The sequence below is a fragment of the Pelobates fuscus genome, chromosome 4, assembly GCF_036172605.1.
Source record: "Pelobates fuscus isolate aPelFus1 chromosome 4, aPelFus1.pri, whole genome shotgun sequence".
NCBI lineage: Eukaryota > Metazoa > Chordata > Amphibia > Anura > Pelobatidae > Pelobates > Pelobates fuscus.
Genome location: NC_086320.1, coordinates 37,515,182 through 37,532,529, shown reverse-complemented (window position 1 = coordinate 37,532,529; position 17,348 = coordinate 37,515,182). Strand labels below are relative to the sequence as shown.

Here is a 17,348-nt window from a genome sequence, read left to right as displayed (position 1 = left end):
CAATCCAACATGTATTCTTCTCCATCTGTTAGTCCTCATTATAAATGCTGCCCGTTTAAGCCATTGAACATAATTTACTGGAAGAAAAGAAACCAAAACAGTGTTTCTGTTCTCTACCTCCTTTGCATTGTGTGCCTTGCCTGTGCCTTGACCAAACTGAATTGTGAGATCACTTGCTAAATATGCACTATAATAGAACCTCATACGGTTAAAGCGACATTATAGGCACCCAGACCACTTCAGCTCATTGAAGTAGTCTGAGTGCCGTGTCCCAGCCCCCTCAGCCCTGTGATTGTAATTATTGCCGTTTTTGACAAACTGCAATAAATACCCTTCAGGTTTAATCCCACCTCTATTGACTGTCTACCAGACAGCCACTAGATTGACTTCCGGGTCTATAGGTGACTTTTGGTCCGGTCCGTGACGCTTGACGTCCTCACGCTATGCATGAGGACATCCAGCGTCATGTAGTCCATGTCGGTGATGAAAAGGTTTGTGCATGAGGACTTCAAACGTCAAGTGGTGCTCGCCGCGTTTGTGCATAAGTTCTCCCAGCTGGATCATGGAATAAGAGGCAAAATATTGAGGGACATCAGCACTGGAATTGGGTGAGGAAAGGGTTAAACACTGTCACGGAGGCGGGGGACCAGAGGGCACAAGGTTGTGTTCCTAACACTGTAGATTCCCTTTGATGTTAAAACTGTTACTATTGGGTTAGTTCTGCACATAAATTGCTCTACAAAACCTCTGTTTCTGTAGTACCGGAAAATAAAATGTTGTACATGGATTTTCGTGAAATCCCCCCACCCCTCCCCACAGCTGTGGCAAACCATGTGACAAAAGCCACTGGGGCCATCAGTAAAATTAAAAGCTCAGAGGCTCTAGCCCAGTCTATTGGGGAACCGTTTTATTGCAATCTGCAATGTGTGCTAACACCATGATATTTTTTGTGTGAGTTGTAATGTATGTGTGAAATCATGTCCTGATATGTAAACCATAGGATTCAGAGAGGACGTGTGTGTGTGTGTGTGTGTGTGTGTGTGTGTATATATACATACATACATACATACATACATACATACATACATACATACATACATACATACACACACACACATATGGAACATGGGGGGGTGGCTGCACTCACCTGAACATGCTTAAATGGGGTGCTGCTGGGGGCCATATTATACAATAAACAATACACAAGATCCAGCGCACTCTCCTATCTACTAAACAGCAACTTCAATGTTGACAGATTTTATTAGTTTTTAAAAGGTTTTTTTTAAAAACACCTTATCTAGGCAAAAAATAATGGGGATTTAGTTACATTATATGATCATACATTGCATAAGCCTGCCACAACGTCAATGTACCCCATCTTTGGCAGGTCCTACTATATATATATATAATATAGCAAGACTATATCTCCATCACCTGCACATTTAAGTTGGAATTTAGCGAGTCCTTCTTGGGCACAGAAATTCTGAAGGAATCGCGATTACACATTAATCCCAGAAATCCCTGCACTTATACTTGTATCCTTAGCAGTGGAAAACTGTTGAAAATATTGCATTTAAATTTTATTTTATTTTTTTTAAAACCCAAAATGACCAAAAAACAAAAATCAAACCTGTTCTCTCGGCATTACTGAGCTCAAGGTGGACTTTTCAAAGTTTAACTTGAGAGATGCAGGTGATGCACAGCAGTAATGTTTCTATCTGCAAGTTGAGTGGAATTTAAAAGTTTCGCCATAAATAATTTGGTGGGTGTGTGTGCATGTACCTCTGTATATTTAAATACTGTTTTGTGGAAGGAGCAAAGTCTGGGAAAATTAATCAGTGGTGCAGCATTCGAACAACCATATGTTTGGGCAATTATTTTTTATTTAAATTTTTTTTGTTGTGTGAGGGTTTACATTTTTGTGATCAGAAGGGTTTTGTTTGTCGTCTTCAAACTATGTCCCATACATAGCAACTGCAGAGCCCCACTGCTGCAAGCCTAATCATTTTCCATCTGAATTCATCACTATTGTGGTCACTGGTGCAAGCCAGTGGTTTCTGGTGAGCTCACTGGGGCTCGTCTCTGGCTACAAGCATGGAATATTAATAGCTTTGGCTGAGGTCAGTGTTTTCCTAGAAGCAACAGAAAAGCTGGATTTTAAAGATCCGTGTACCCTCAGCTGATTTTCACACGTAGGTTTTGGTATTGGCAACTTGCTAATGTTAAGTAGGAGGGGAAAAAAAGTTTACCTGTCAAAAATGTTATAGGACTTTAGAACATTGGTAAAAAGGAAAGTAATTTTTGTTGCAGTCGTTTTAAATGTTTGTACTTGGAATCATTGATAGAATGGTGTTTGATATCGTTCTTTTCGCAGAACGAAATGCAGAAACCGCTATTTGATTTTAGGTGATTAATTACATGACATATTACTATCTTCTGGACGTATCCACGTGGTGGTTTAATGACTGGTTCCAATTGTAAAAAAATATAAAAATAAAACCCGTTACTTTTGGGTTTGTGCGGTGGCTTTTTATTTATTTTATTTTTTTGTTTTGTTTTTATGGTCGAAATTTTATTATTATTATTACTGGAATTTATAAAGCGCCAACATATTCCGCAGCGTTGTACAATTGGGGGGAAAAAAAACAAAACAATATAAACAGACCAATACAAAAGGTAGAGGGGCCCTGCCCGTGAGCTTACACTCTATAGGTGAAAATGGGGAGATTAGACAAAATGTAGCAGAGGAATTTGGTGGACTGGCTAATATTAGTAATTGACAGAGAAATTAGTTGGTGTTTTATTTTAAGTTTGGGTTTTTTTTGTTTTTTTTTCTCCTAAATTCACTATATAAAATAATATATAAAACGTAAATAGGGTAACTGCTAATTGACAGTTTGATTGTTTAGTTACAGGAGGTCATGTGGAAACTTCTTTTAACACTTGAACGCTTTGTATTCATCTAGAATGCAATGGGTAAAAGGTTTTCATATCCGCACTTCTTCGCTTTGATCTTATCCTGATTCTTTTAACCTAATCCCTCCCTTCTCCCCATTGTTTCACTTTTTTTTGGCTTATCTAACCTTTTCCCCCTGCTGCAGAAATGGAACTTATTGTGTTTTCATACGTGTTTCTTTTAACCCCTTAAGGACACATGACCTGTGTGACATGTCATGATTCCCTTTTATTCCAGAAGTTTGGTCCTTAAGCAATAACATCTTACCTACTTTCAGTGCATAATATGTTTACGCCAATTTGCCTTAGCTTAATACAAAAACAAGTTATGCATAACATCAAGACTGGTACGTCATCCTGGCTTACGCCATTTTGTCTGGGTTTAACACAGAGAGTTAGGAACGAGTTTTGATGCAATACATTTGTCCTATACTTAACAATACAAGTAATTTTAAAGAGTACAAAACAAATTTGCCTTGGTTTAATACAATAACCATAATGCAATAACAAGGCTGTGCTTTGTCACATTAACTTCCAGTAAATAAAGATTTAATATAAGGTTGTTTTCCTTTTACCTTTTCATATATGAACTGCAGTAGCCCTAAAATGAAAAACATCTACGATCTAAATGTGTCCTAATATTTAAAGGGACTCTCCAGCCAAGCCTCTTTACTCACCTGGTTCCAGCGCCGGGAGCCCATACAGGAGAGATTTGGAGACACACTGTCGCTCTATTTATAATGACTGAGAGATGTTGATATGATCAGGAGGGTATGCTATTCTATTTTTAATGATATTGCAAGCATATACTTTAATCTTCTAAACTCTGCTACAAATTATTGTAATGGATTTTATATGTCTATATTTATATTTTTATTTAATAAAATATCTAAAAGAGAAAACTTTATTGCAATAACAATCCCCATTTTATATTGTATTCTCAATTATTTATAGATTTTAAATAGAGGATCTCTTACTAACTATATATTATTATGGTTAAGATAACTGTACGGTTAGCCCTGCTAAGTTCAATGCTTTAAGACGTTCTAGTGGTAAATAGGGCACCAGGCTGCGGTTACAAAATACTATTCCAAAATGGCATGATACAGTTTCTTAAGGATTGGCAGGACTGTGCACTATGGGAATCCATGAAAACTGAACTCCTTGTCTTTCCTCCTCCTAATACTGATCCTCCTCTCGCTCTCCCTTCAAGTCAGTGGTATCCACAAAAGTCCATCCCTGCGAGCGCGCTGTCTTGGCGTCATACTTGACTCTGGTCTCACCTTTGAGTCTCACATCCAGTTTGTTGCCAAGTCCTGTAGGTTCCAACTCAAAAACATAGCCCGCGTCCGCCACTTTCTTACGCAAGACGCTACCAAGGAGCTTGTCCATGCTCTAGTAATTTCCTGCATGGATTATTGTAACCCTCTCCTAATTGGTCTTCCCAAAAGCCATATTGCCCAGCTACAGTCTGTAATGAATGCTGCAGCTAGACTGATTTTCCTCTCTAGTTAGTCCCCTCACACCTCACCCCTCTGTCAGTCCTTACATTGGCTTCCTGTATGCTATAGGAGTCAATTCAAAGTGCTAACCCATACATTTAACCCCTTAAGGACACATGACATGTGTGACATGTCATGATTCCCTTTTATTCCAGAAGTTTGGTCCTTAAGGGGTTAAAGCACTGAACAATTCTAGCCCCTCTTATATCTCTTCACTGATCCATAGGTATGCCCCTCCTTGTTCCCTCCGCTCTGCCCGTGACCACCACCTGACCGCTGCTCGCACCCGTATGGCCAACGCGCGCTTGCAGGATCTCTCACGGGCGGCTCCTCTCCTATGGAATAGCTTGCCTAAGGCCATCAGACTCTCCCCTAGTCTTCAATAATTTAAGAAGGGCCTTAAAACCCATCTCTTCAGGAAAGCTTATGGCCTCCCAGAGTAATCTCTACCTTACATACCGGTCTCTTGCTCTATCCTATGGGATAGTGCTTTGCTCTCTCCTCCAGCTCTGCTTCACTCCCACCCTATTTGATATTTCCTGTCCTAACGTTTCTAATACCCCACCTCCTATAGTCTGTAAGCTCGTTTGAGCAGGGTCCTCTTCAACCTATTGTTCCTGTACGTTTTCTCATAACTGTCCTATTTATTGTTACATCCCCCCCTCTCAAAATATTGTAAAGCGCTACGGAATCTGTTGGCGCTATATAAATGGCAATAATAATAATGGTAAACTTGCAGTGTATTTTATTCTGATGTAAGGTCTATAGTGTAACATCCATGACCGTAACATGATAGTGTTGTTTTCCGCACTGGAAGGGGGGGGGGGATGTATGCTTTGGGGGTGGGGGAGAGGGTTTGATGGGTGTGTGTTTTACTGAAATTAAAGCAACGGCCAATTTGTTTTGTACTCTTTAAAATGTCTTGTATTGTTAAATATAGGACAAATGTATTGCATCAAATTGTTTTAGTTGATAAGTGCACAACCTAATATTTTATATACATTTGGAAGTTTAAAACTAGTTCCTAACTCTCTAATCCTGGGTAAGTAGCAGTCTTTCTCTGACATGTAATAAAATCACATCTATGCTTTTACCATTTTATTTAATATGTGGGTTATAAATTTTCTGCTAATCCATGTCGTTTTTTGTTTTGTTTTTCAGGTCTGCTGTACGCCTAGATCACTTTATCTTCCTATTCACGGTAATCGTTGATGCGGTCTATGGCTGCCTACAACATATAACATCTTTGCAGCGTTTCGAGGGCACTTAACTCGAGTTAAAGACTTGACACAGAAGCTCTGTCACATTGTTGGCATGGCCAGTAAAAGGAAGTCAACTACCCCGTGCATGGTGCGGGCAACTGAGCTTCTTGATCAAGATGACCATGATATGGAAGTTGGCGATGATGGGACACCAGATACTGAAAGAAGAGATGACAGGGTGGAGAAAGAGAAGGCTAGCAAAGAGAATGAAATGGTGGAAGATAAGCCACCACCTGAGAACCAATCGAAAAAACTTCAAGGGGGTTATGAGTGTAAATACTGTCCTTATGTAACACAACATCTCAATGAATTTACAGTGCATGTAGATGTGCAGCATCCAAATGTAATTCTCAATCCCCTTTACGTTTGTGCTGAATGTAATTTCACAACCAAAAAATATGATTCTTTATCTGAACACAATGCAAAACATCATCCCGGGGAGGACAACTTCAAATTAAAGTTGATGAAACGCAATAATCAGACCATCCTAGAACAGTCGATAGAGGTCCCTCCAGATGTCTCAAGTACCCATGAAAATTTTGACAATGGTGACAACTCATCCGGGATTCCAATAAGTAAAATGCCGATCATGAAATTTGGGAAGGGAAGATCAGAAATAAAAAAAGGATCAAGAAAAGCAGAGGAAACTGTACAGGACAACCACTATGAAGCGGGTACCTGTATTCCAGAAACAAATGGTGTTTTAAATAACCATAATCATCACGATGGCTTATCGCACGTTATGCCCTCCGTTCAGCTTCCACCTAATATAAACCTTCTTCCTAAGGTCCCTGTTCCTTTTAATAGTAGCAAGTATAATTGTGCCCTCGATGCAAACTCAACATTAATAAATTCCTTCAACAAATTTCCTTACCCAACACAAGCAGAGTTGTCTTGGTTGACCGCAGCATCAAAACACCAAGAGGAGCAAATTAGAATATGGTTTGCCACCCAGCGGTTGAAGCATGGCATAAGCTGGTCTCCAGAAGAGGTAGAAGAGGCAAGAAAGAAAATGTTTAATGGTACTATTCAGTCTGTTCCTCAAACCATCACAGTTTTACCTGGCTCTCTGACGACGGCCAAAGTTTCTCAGCCTATTATTCAGACAGCATTGCCATGTCAAATACTTGGACAAACTGGTCTTGTTTTAACTCAGGTGACAAACGCACCCACTGTTACAGTTCCACAATTTAACTCCAATGTCAGTGTTGCCAAACAAAGCCAGAAACGATCAATGCAGAACACCCCCGAAGCTCCAGAGGTGAAACGGCAAAATACTGCACAATCCCCTTCCACACCAAAGTCCAGTGTTGTGCCATCAACCAACAATGATCGTAAAAAGACCAAGGAACAGATTGCTCTCTTAAAAGCTAGTTTTGTAATTAGTCAGTTTCCAGATGACACCGAAATCTATAGGCTAATCGATGTTACTGGGCTTTCAAGAAGTGAAATTAAAAAGTGGTTCAGTGATCATAGGTATCGAAGCCAGAGAGGTATTGTTCATATCACTAGCGAATCCATAGCAAGGGAAAAAATATCCATTGCCAAGTCCGGTCGATCTTCCCAGCCATACAGTGAAACAGGAACACGAAAACAATTGACAGAGACAACAGAGGAACAACTTCGATTTCTTGAAAACAGTTTTCTAAAAAGTTCTTTTCCAACACAGACCGAAATGGATCACTTAAAAGCAGAAACCAAATTGAGTAGAAAAGAAATTGACTTGTGGTTTTCAGAAAGAAGGAAAATTAGGGATTCCATGGAACAAGCTGTTTTGGATTCAATGGGTACAGAAAAAACAAACGAAGTTGGACTTGTGAACGGATCTTTAAAACAATCAAGTAATTCAACTAGCACTTGGCCACAACCTTCAGCTTCTTATAAATCTAAACAGGAGCAGCTCCACCTACTAAAGAGTACATTTGCAAGAACTCAATGGCCATCCCCACAGGATTATGACCAGTTGGCTGCACAGACTGGTCTCGTTAGGACTGAAATAGTCAAGTGGTTTAAAGACAATAGGTGTGTCCTCAGAACAGGTAGTTTAAGGTGGATGGAGCAATACAGGAAACATTATGAGCGTTCACTAGAGGAACGTAAAGTGTTTGTACAGACGATTTCAGCTACCAAGGTGGGCAAAGACTTTCTTACAAGATATTTTCAGGAGTACAACCAGCTTCATGAAGAGGATATTGATCTTCTTGCTATAAAGTCCAAGATGACTTTTGATCAGATTAGGGTTTATTTTGCTGAGATGCAACAACAGGCAGCTCTGGATCAGTTGGACAGCAGCAGTCCGGATGAGCCAATCATAGCCGAAAGTGATTCTCAAGAAAAGGACTGGGCCAAGGCCTCTCCTGGAAATGAAAGTGCTGCCTCTGATGGTGCGGACAGCTGGGGTCACACTACTAACGAAACCCCAGAAGAAACGCAGGATTACGAATATGGAAGTGCACCTAGTGATAATTCTCACAACTAGTCAGGTAATGTTGATGTTCCTTAAAAATAAATAAAACACAGAAAATATTCCACTAAAATTATATATTTTCCTGTGTGTGTAATTGAAAGTAGGTATTAGTTCCACTATTCCACTAGTCTGGCATTTACAAAGCTCCTGCCATTGACCTATAAATACCATTTGGTATGTTAGCGTGGAAGCTTGGCATGCTGTGCATATATGCTATTCATCTCATTGAAGGTGTTATGGTGTCTGGAGTCACTTGGCACCATCCTTCTGTTCTATGTTAAACTATGCCGGTAACCTTTGTTTTACCCCTATGTTGGTTAAAGGACCACTCTAGGCACCCAGACCACTTCAGCTTAATGAAGTGGTCTGGGTGCCAGGTCCAGCTAGGGTTAACTAATTTTTTTTATAAACCTAGCAGTTTCAGAGAAACTGCTATGTTTATCAATTAGTTAAGCCTTCCCCTTTTTCCTCTAGTGGCGGTCTCACTGACAGCCGCTAGAGGCGCTTGCGTGATTCTCACTGTGAAAATCACAGTGAGAGCACGCAAGCGTCCATAGGAAAGCATTATGAATGCTTTCCTATGCGACCGGCTGAATGCGCGCAGCTCTTGCCGCGCGTGCGCATTCAGCCGACGGGAAGGAACGGAGGCGGAGAGGAGGAGGAGAGCTCCCCGCCCAGCGCTGGAAAAAGGTAAGTTTTAACCCTTTTCCCCTTTCCAGAGCCCGGCGGGAGGGGGTCCCTGAGGGTGGGGGCACCCTCAGGGCACTCTAGTGCCAGGAAAACGAGTATGCTTTCCTGGCACTAGAGTGGTCCTTTAAGCTAATGCTTCCGCTTTGTCTGAACAATGATTGGTTACAGTGATAGGAGAAGCGCATCAGTGTAGGGCGTGCAGCTAATCACGGACTCCCATCATTGAGATTTGTTGGTATGGTCAAGGCTTATTTACATCCAAGCACTTATTAATGAAGCAATTATATATTTCCCAGAGAGCTGTAAAATAATTGCCGTAGGTATCCTAGGTGATCATGGGTATCAAAGCCAGAGCTGTAATGTTCATATCACTGGTAAATCCATGGCAAAGGACAGAATATCATTTGCCAAGTACGGCCGACCTTCCTAGTCATACAATGAATCGGAAGCATAAAAACATGGACAAAGCAACCAAGGGACAACTTTGATGTCTTAAACAGTTTTCTAAAAAGTTCTTTGGAAAGTTCAATAAGCGCCACTATATGACCGTTACTCATACATGAACAATAGGTAGTGAATGGTATAGGGAGAATTAGGGAAACTACAAAAAAAAGTATTGCTTGCATTAACATTATAGAGTGGAAACAGGAGTATGGAGGAATGAATGAAGACAACCCTCGAAATACAGCATGGAAGGAACATGTATTCATATGGTCTCCAAGAAAGTGGATATCAAGGATGTTCATTATAGTGTGAAGATAAGTCTGGTGACTGGGAAAGGAATTTCCAGAAGAATGATGGGGTAGTCCTAGAGAAGTTTTAAAATTGTGTGTTTGTGATATGAGTGCAAACAGAGGAATGGTGAAGGTCTTCATCAGAGCAGAGGAACCAATATGAAACCGAAGTCTTTATATACTGTAGCTTGTCAGCATTGAGTCCCCTATTTTGAATGGGGAGTGCAATCCTGAGCCAATAAGCAACCAAAGCCATGTGATGTTTCCAACTTTAAAATACAATTTTATTTATTTTTTTTCTTTCGTTTTAGGTTAGTGGAATAGACCACTTCTTCTACTGTTCTCTTTGAAGATAATCTAGAGATCTATTTTCTTACTACGGTTTGTGAATCCAACCGTTTAGGCCTCTGTTTTCCTCTCACATTGCGGACTTGGACCTAATGGATTATAAACCATGGAAAGTTCTTTTTGCCAAAGAACTAAGGACTCAGAGACCATGTAAATGCTACATACACCACCTACTTGACTGTTTAAAGTTTGAAAGACTGATTACCCTTACTGTTTGATAAAAAAAAAGATGAATTTGCATTTTTTTATATATAAATATAACTTTTGCATTATTTAGAATTAGTAACCACTAAGTTGTGTCCTGGTTTTTCTTCCTTTTTTTTCGTTTTTATTTTATTTTGCCTTCCCCGTGTCCTGTAAATACAAAATATATATATTTGTTACCTTCTTGTGGTACAAAGGCTTAAATTGTGGGACCCCCTACCTTTGCTTGAGTGGACTTTTTGGGGCAATATGTTTAGTCCTGTGTCCAAATTGCAGTGGCACAAAAGCTGTATCAAACTTACAATTTCTTTAAAAGGAAGAGCCAGATTAATGCCTCAATTTCATCCCCACTTTTTTACCACGACAAACATCTTTGTAAGTAAAGAAGTGTTGGTAATTTTCCTTTCACAGTACCTTCCGGTGCAATGTGATTTATTATTTTTTTTGTATTTCTCTTTTTTTGTATATTGTAATCAGTTGAAGGACATTAAACTTCAAAGGGCTTCCTGGTGGCTAAAGATTGAGAGGAGTATTCTCAAAATTCTCAGTACATTTTAAGAGAAAACATCACTATAGACTAATTTTTTTTTTAATTTCTTCTGAAAGTGGTGAGCACAACTAAAGACTTACTTTTTTTTTTTTTTTTTTATGGGTTGTGTGTGTTTTTTTTTATTTTTTGTTTTTTTTATTATTATACATAAATTGTATTTTTTTCTTGTTATGGTTTTTTTGTTTTGTACCCCATCACATTATTTCTGTTTTAGATTTAGTTTAACCCTGCCAGTGAGTGCACTTTCGGAAAACCTTTATTTTTATTTTTTTTATTTTTTTTCATTTTGGTAAAATAAATAAATAAAACTAACTTGTATATGTTGAAATAAGAACAGTTGTGTTTGGAGAAAAATATCCTTATTTCAGTACACTGCACAAATATGCTAGGAAGCTTGAATTAAATTTTTTTTTTTTAATATTTTTTTAACCACTCTCCCAGCTTGTCAGTCTTGTTAAGCAATTTTAGGAAGGAGCTGAAATTGTGATTTTTTTTTTTTGTGTAAAAGGACAAAGGAATGCGTTGCTATAACCAGATCACAGTTTTTTGATTGCAAATCGTTTATATTCTTCTGTATTTCTTAAAGGGACTTTTTTTTTTTTTATTAAAACAGACATTGCATTGATTTAAAGTGTGTGAAAATATGCAAATGTGTTTACTTTATTCTGCTGCAAATTTAATTTTCTTCACAACCCCTATTTAAGCCGTTCTATGCGAAACTTTTTCTAACATTTTAAAGGGACGTTCCAGCTAGACGGGAAACTTTTTTTTTTTTTTTTTTTGGTATAGACAAGGCGTTTTTTTAAATCTACAAAAACAAAGAATCCAAGACTAAAACATTTATACATTTATATTAACATCACCACCCTCCACCTTTTTTGTGGAAATCCTCACACGTTGTATCATCAATATAACTTATCCAATCTGGACCCTCTCGTCGTGGTATCTGGAATCTGACCTGTGAGGTAACAATGGAAATGTTAAAACGCATATAGAACACCAACCGGTTTTTTATTCTTTGCAGAAATTAGAGATGTGATGGTCACTAGAATACATATGAGAAGAGGCCTCTCTCACTATAAATCTTTCAGCCAGTTGTGTAATGTTCATTTATCAGCTCTCTATGTTGGAACTCCGTTAGCAGATACAGATACATCAGTCAAGCTATAAGACTTGCTTTTCCCACAGAAATCACAAATTTGCAGTGATGTTACTACCGCAAAGGGGAAAGGAGTCTGGGTGGGTATATGCAAATTAGAATAACATTTTTGCTTCATTTCATAGTAACCCCTTAAAGGGACTCTCCAGGCAGCCGAATTTACTCACCTGGTTCCAGCGCCGGGAGCCTCGCGAAGCCACGCCCCCTATTTCGTCAAAATGACGAAATAGGCGGGCGCGAGCAGGGAGCAATCAGACGCTTCCATTTGGAAGCATCATTGCTCCCTTGTGCGCTTGCGCGGCTTTGCCGCATATACGCACAAACGTGAGCGTGGCCGCGAGCTGAGCTGACTGACTGACCCCTCTCCTCTCTGACAGGCTGGAGAGAGAAGGTGCGCACACAGTGCCTTCTCTCTCCTGCACACGTCAGACTTATCTTAATACGTCTGACGTGTACATGGCCTTTTTAGGGCCCTACATGATAGGAAGTCCCTCTGGTGGCCGTCTGAGTGACGGCCACTGGAGGTATTCCTATCAATCAATGTAAACACTGTATTTTCTCTGAAAATACAGTGTTTACATTAGATTGCCTGCAGGGAGCTATGTCACCTGAACAAATACACTAAGCTGTAGTTGTTCAGGTGACTATAGTGTCCCTTTAAGGACGGTGGGCTTTCTATGCTGTCCTTTTGTAGGCGGTCCTAAACGCCAGCGGGCGGCATTGAACATCCCCACGTCCTTTGTACTTACTGGGCCCCCGATGTTCCCCCGACGACGGTCGCGATCCTGGGGTCTGCCTGGGAGCTCAGGCAGACCCCCTCTTCCCGATGCGGATTTCCCCGGCCATGTGATCGCGGGGTCCTCGCAATCACATGGCCGGAATAGCCGGCTTATGCAGTGCCTGAACTCTTTAGGTTGTCCACCTAAAGCCTGCAAAAATCTTTATAAAGTTAATAAAAAGTTTAATAAAATAAATAAAAGTACTTGGATTGTGTGTGTGTGTGTGTATTTTATATACACACCTACATAATCTTAAAATACACTTAGAATGGCATTAATTTTATATATATATATATATATATATATATATATATATATATATATATATATATATATATATATATATATATATATATATAATATAAAATAAATAGAACAAATTAAAACTGGTATATAATTTTTTTTCAAACTGTATTTTGATATTAATATACATATATATTAAATTCAAAATACATTTAGAATGAAGTTATAAAAATATAAATATATATATTTATATAATATTTTTACATATCCAGTTATTTTATTAATTACAATCTGAGGGACCTGCCCGACAACCCAAGCAGAAAGTCCAGAGAATTTGTCTCACAAGCCCTGTTTTTAGCCCTGTGACTTTCTGGGACACCATGAAATCTGTATATGGGGGGGTACTGTTGTACATGGCAGACTTTGCTGAACACAAATATTGGTGTTTAAAAACAGTAAAACCTATCACAATGATGATATAGTCCGTAAATATGCAGTTTTTTTGCATTTTTCACACACAAACGGTACTTTCACTGAATATATAATTGTTGTGATACATTTTACTATTTTGAAACCCTAATATTTGTGTTTGGTGAAGTCTCGCGAGTATAACATTACCCCCCATGTACAATTTTTATGGTGTTTTTAAAAGTTACAGAGTCAAATATAAGGCTTAAGTTTCCTTTTTTCACATTAAACATGGATTCCTTTGAGTTTGTGTTTGTTATATGCAACTGCTTTGAAACACAACTCTGGAAGAGATGAGGCAAAAATGCGCTTCTTTGTTGAACTAATTTGCATATGCCCACCCAGAATCCTTTGCAGTAGTAACATCACTGCAAATTAGTGATTTCTGTTGGAAAAGCAAGTCATTGGCTTGACTGGTGTTTTACATTGTATTGACTATCCACTGACTTCAGGCACAAAGGTTTTTCAATCACCGTTTTTCCCCACCATAACTTTCTTGATAGATATACAGAATGCTGCAGAACATTTTATTTTTCAACTATATAAAACTGAGCAGGCAAAAAGGAAAATACAGGAGATAACGTAGGCTATAAATTTTAACCTAGTGTCCCTTTAAATTATATTGCATTTGGTATGTTCTTGTTTAGCTTGTTGTATAAAAAAAGTATCTGGTTTAGAACTCGCTATTAGATCATTATGGGGTCTCAAACCAGCTAGTTAGCTTAGTGGCAGAACTGGAGTAGTTGAGGGCCCTGGTACAGGAATAGCAGCCCGCCCCTATTTCCCCCCCCCCCCCCCCTTTAATGCAAGGGTAGTCAAATGGCAAAAGTTGGGGATCTGCCATTTGCCCATCCTTGCAGGGTTTGTGTATTGGAGTGTAAGCATGCGTATGTATGTGTTTGTGCGTGCGCATGTATTTGGGTGTAGTGTTGGCATTTGAATGTAGTTGTAGGGACTGTTGCCATTTAACCCCTTAACGACGAGTGACGGACGAGGTCCGTCACTCAGGGGAATGCGTTAATGACGAGTGACGGACCTCGTCCGTCACCCGTTAAAATTAACCCCAGATCGCCGCAATCGCGGCGATCGTGGGGTTAATGGTGCTCCGGTCTGCCTCTGCATTAGAGGCAGACTGGGAGCACCGGATCGGGCTGCCCCAGTACATGTGCCCGCTCTGACAGCATGTCTGAGCGGGCACATGTGCTCTCTATACTCACCTCCGCCTCCCTGCACTTCCTGGTTCTGTGTGAAGTGCAGGGAGACGGATCTTCAGTGATCCTGCCCCCTGGTGGAAAAAAAATAAAATTAAAATCCCACCCCCCTTTACCCAAATTAACCCCTTCCCTGCCAATTGATCACTGACTACAGTGATCAATTGGCAGGGATTACATTTTACTAAGATCTGATTTTTTTATTTTTTTTTTAACCCCTGAGGGTTAATTCTTTTTTTTTTTTTTTAACCCTCAGGGGTTCAATTTATTTTATTAATTAATTTAAATATTTTAAAATTATAAATTTAGCTAGCTGGGGAGGGTGGAAGTTAGTGGGGAATTGGGGAATTTAGTATTACGCTAACTAGGGGTTAACGTTAAAAAAAGTTTAAAAATAAGCTTTAAAAAGTAAAAAAATTAAGTTAAAAAAAAGTTTTAATAACGTTTAATTAAAAAATTAAAAAAAAAATAAACCCTTTACCCAGTCCAAATAAAAATTAACCCCTTCCCTGCCAGTCGATCACTGCCTACAGTGATCAAAATACAGATCACAGTATTATACTGTTCTAATTTTTTTTTTTAAACCCCTGACGATTAACTTTTATTTATTTTTTTAACCCTCAGGGGTTAAATTTATTTAATTAACTAATTTAAATTTATTTAATTAACTAATTTAAATATTGTATAATTAAATATTTTGCTAGCTGGGGTGGGTGGGAGTTATGGGAAAATGGGGAATTTACTGTTAGTGCTGCTTACTGCTAGTTAGGGGTTAACGTAAAAAAAAAAGCTTAGAAAAATGTTAAATCTGTAAAAAAAAAAGTTTTACGAAAGTTTAGGAAACTTTAAAAAAATGAATAATCAAAACAAAAGTTTAAAAAATAGTTTTAAAAAGTAAAAAAAGTTTTAAAAAGTAAAAAAAATACATTTAATAACGCTCACTACCACTACACCTGGTACAAGCTAGCGGAAAAATGATCCCACGCTAAGGTTCAAAATATGCCTTTTGAAATACCCTGGGATGTCTTATTTAAGAAATGGTATGGCTTTATGGGGTATTTGGTTTATATAGCCTGGTAAAATACTCTAAAATGGGACATGGGCACAGCGTAAAAATTAAAAGTTTGAAAAAAAATGGAATGGCTGTGTCCCAAATGTGCCCCTCCGATGTCCACATATACCTGGCAAAGGTACATATGGGGGTATTTTTGTACTCCGCAGACATAGCTGAGCAACATATGAAGTATTATACAGTGGTAGTACACATAAGGTTTGCAAAATATACTGTGCAAACTCACTTTGTGTGTCAAAAGGGCAGAAAAAACGCTTATTACCACTACACCTGGTACAAGCTAGCGGAAAAATGATCCCACGCTAAGGTTCAAAATATGCCTTTTGAAATACCCTGGGGTGTCTACTTTAAGAAATGGTAGGCCTTTGTGGGGTAGTTTGAATTTAAAACCTGCAAAGATGCTTGGAAATTGCACATAGGCCCGGCGTCAAAATTCAAAGTTCGGTCAAAACTGATATGGCTTGGTCTCCTATATGGCACTGTAGCTTCACAAAATAGTGCCATAGACATACAATGGGGGTGTCCTTTTACTCAGAAGACTTAGCTGAGCATAATTTGGGGGGTTTGAACTTAGTGGCACACATGAAATATACAAAATGCCCAGCAAAAATGCAATCCGTATGTAAAATATGCACAAAATTATTTTTTACCACATACTTTGGCATGTAATGGTAAAAAAAAATGGGGGCATGTTAAGGCACAATATGCACCTTATGAGATACCCTGGAGTGTCTACTTTTACAAATGGTAGGCCTTTGTGGGGTTTTTTTGAACAGTCAAACTACTATAATACCCCAAATGGAAGCATAGGCTCATTAAATCCGTCTCTCAAAATTTTACTGTGAATACTGAAAAGGACAGGTCTCCTATATGGCACTGTAGCTTCACGAAATAGTGCCAAAGACATACAATGGAGGTACCGTTGTACTCAGCAGAAGTAACTGAACACATAATAAAACTTTGTACAGGAATAGCACACACCAACTTTACAAAATACACATGAGAAGTTCTTTGTTATAAGTTTGTGTGCGAAAACCCCCAAAAAACACAATTTTACTCCAATATTTAGCAGAGGTTGGCGGTAAAATGGCTACGTAGAAAGTGTCAAAACAACCTTAGGTAAATAGCCTGTGGTGTCTACTTTATATAAATATATACTTTTGTGTGGCAATTTTGTTTTCTTTTATGGCTATTAGGCTTACAAGACAAACATACCAAATTCGAAAATCGCTCCACATAAAAAGTTTATTTTACTCCTTGTGCTTTGTGACCTGTAACTACCAAAAAAAACTTAAAATCCCAGACACATTATATATTCTGTAATTCAGAACAACTAAATGAATTTATTTTTAATTACTTTCCTTAACCTGCACTAATTATGTACACATTATTATTGCAAAAACTGTAAAAAAAACCACACAAAAATTATTTTTTTTTTTGCATATTTCTGTATTTTTTTATAATAAATCAGCATTTATATATATATATATTTGTTACATCAAATTAAAGCCCTTTCTGTCCTTTAAAAAACGGTATATAATATGTGTCGGTGCAATAAATTAGTAAAATGCAAATTGCAGTTGAACGCAAATAGCAAAAAATGCCGTTGTCATTAAGTGAAAGACAAGCTTCTGAAGCTCTGTCCTTAAGGGGTTAAAAGGAGTGTGCTGTGTTTGTGTTTTATTGCGTCATTGTGTATATAAT

At 38.5% G+C, this 17,348-nt stretch overlaps 1 protein-coding gene across 5 annotated transcripts in view; it reads left to right on the top strand.

Moving 5' to 3' along the window:
* Window positions 1-10,559, top strand: part of ZHX2 (zinc fingers and homeoboxes 2) — a 42,900-nt gene extending 32,341 nt beyond the window's left edge. For all 5 annotated transcript variants that reach the window (XM_063451096.1, XM_063451098.1, XM_063451100.1 and 2 more), the window contains exons 3-4: window positions 5,619-8,202; window positions 9,922-10,559. In XM_063451096.1, coding sequence (XP_063307166.1) covers window positions 5,772-8,198 — 2,427 coding nt within the window. In that variant the 5' untranslated portion in view covers window positions 5,619-5,771 and the 3' untranslated portion in view covers window positions 8,199-8,202; window positions 9,922-10,559. The remainder of the gene's footprint in view (window positions 1-5,618; window positions 8,203-9,921) is intronic.
* The last annotated feature ends 6,789 nt before the right edge of the window (window positions 10,560-17,348 follow it).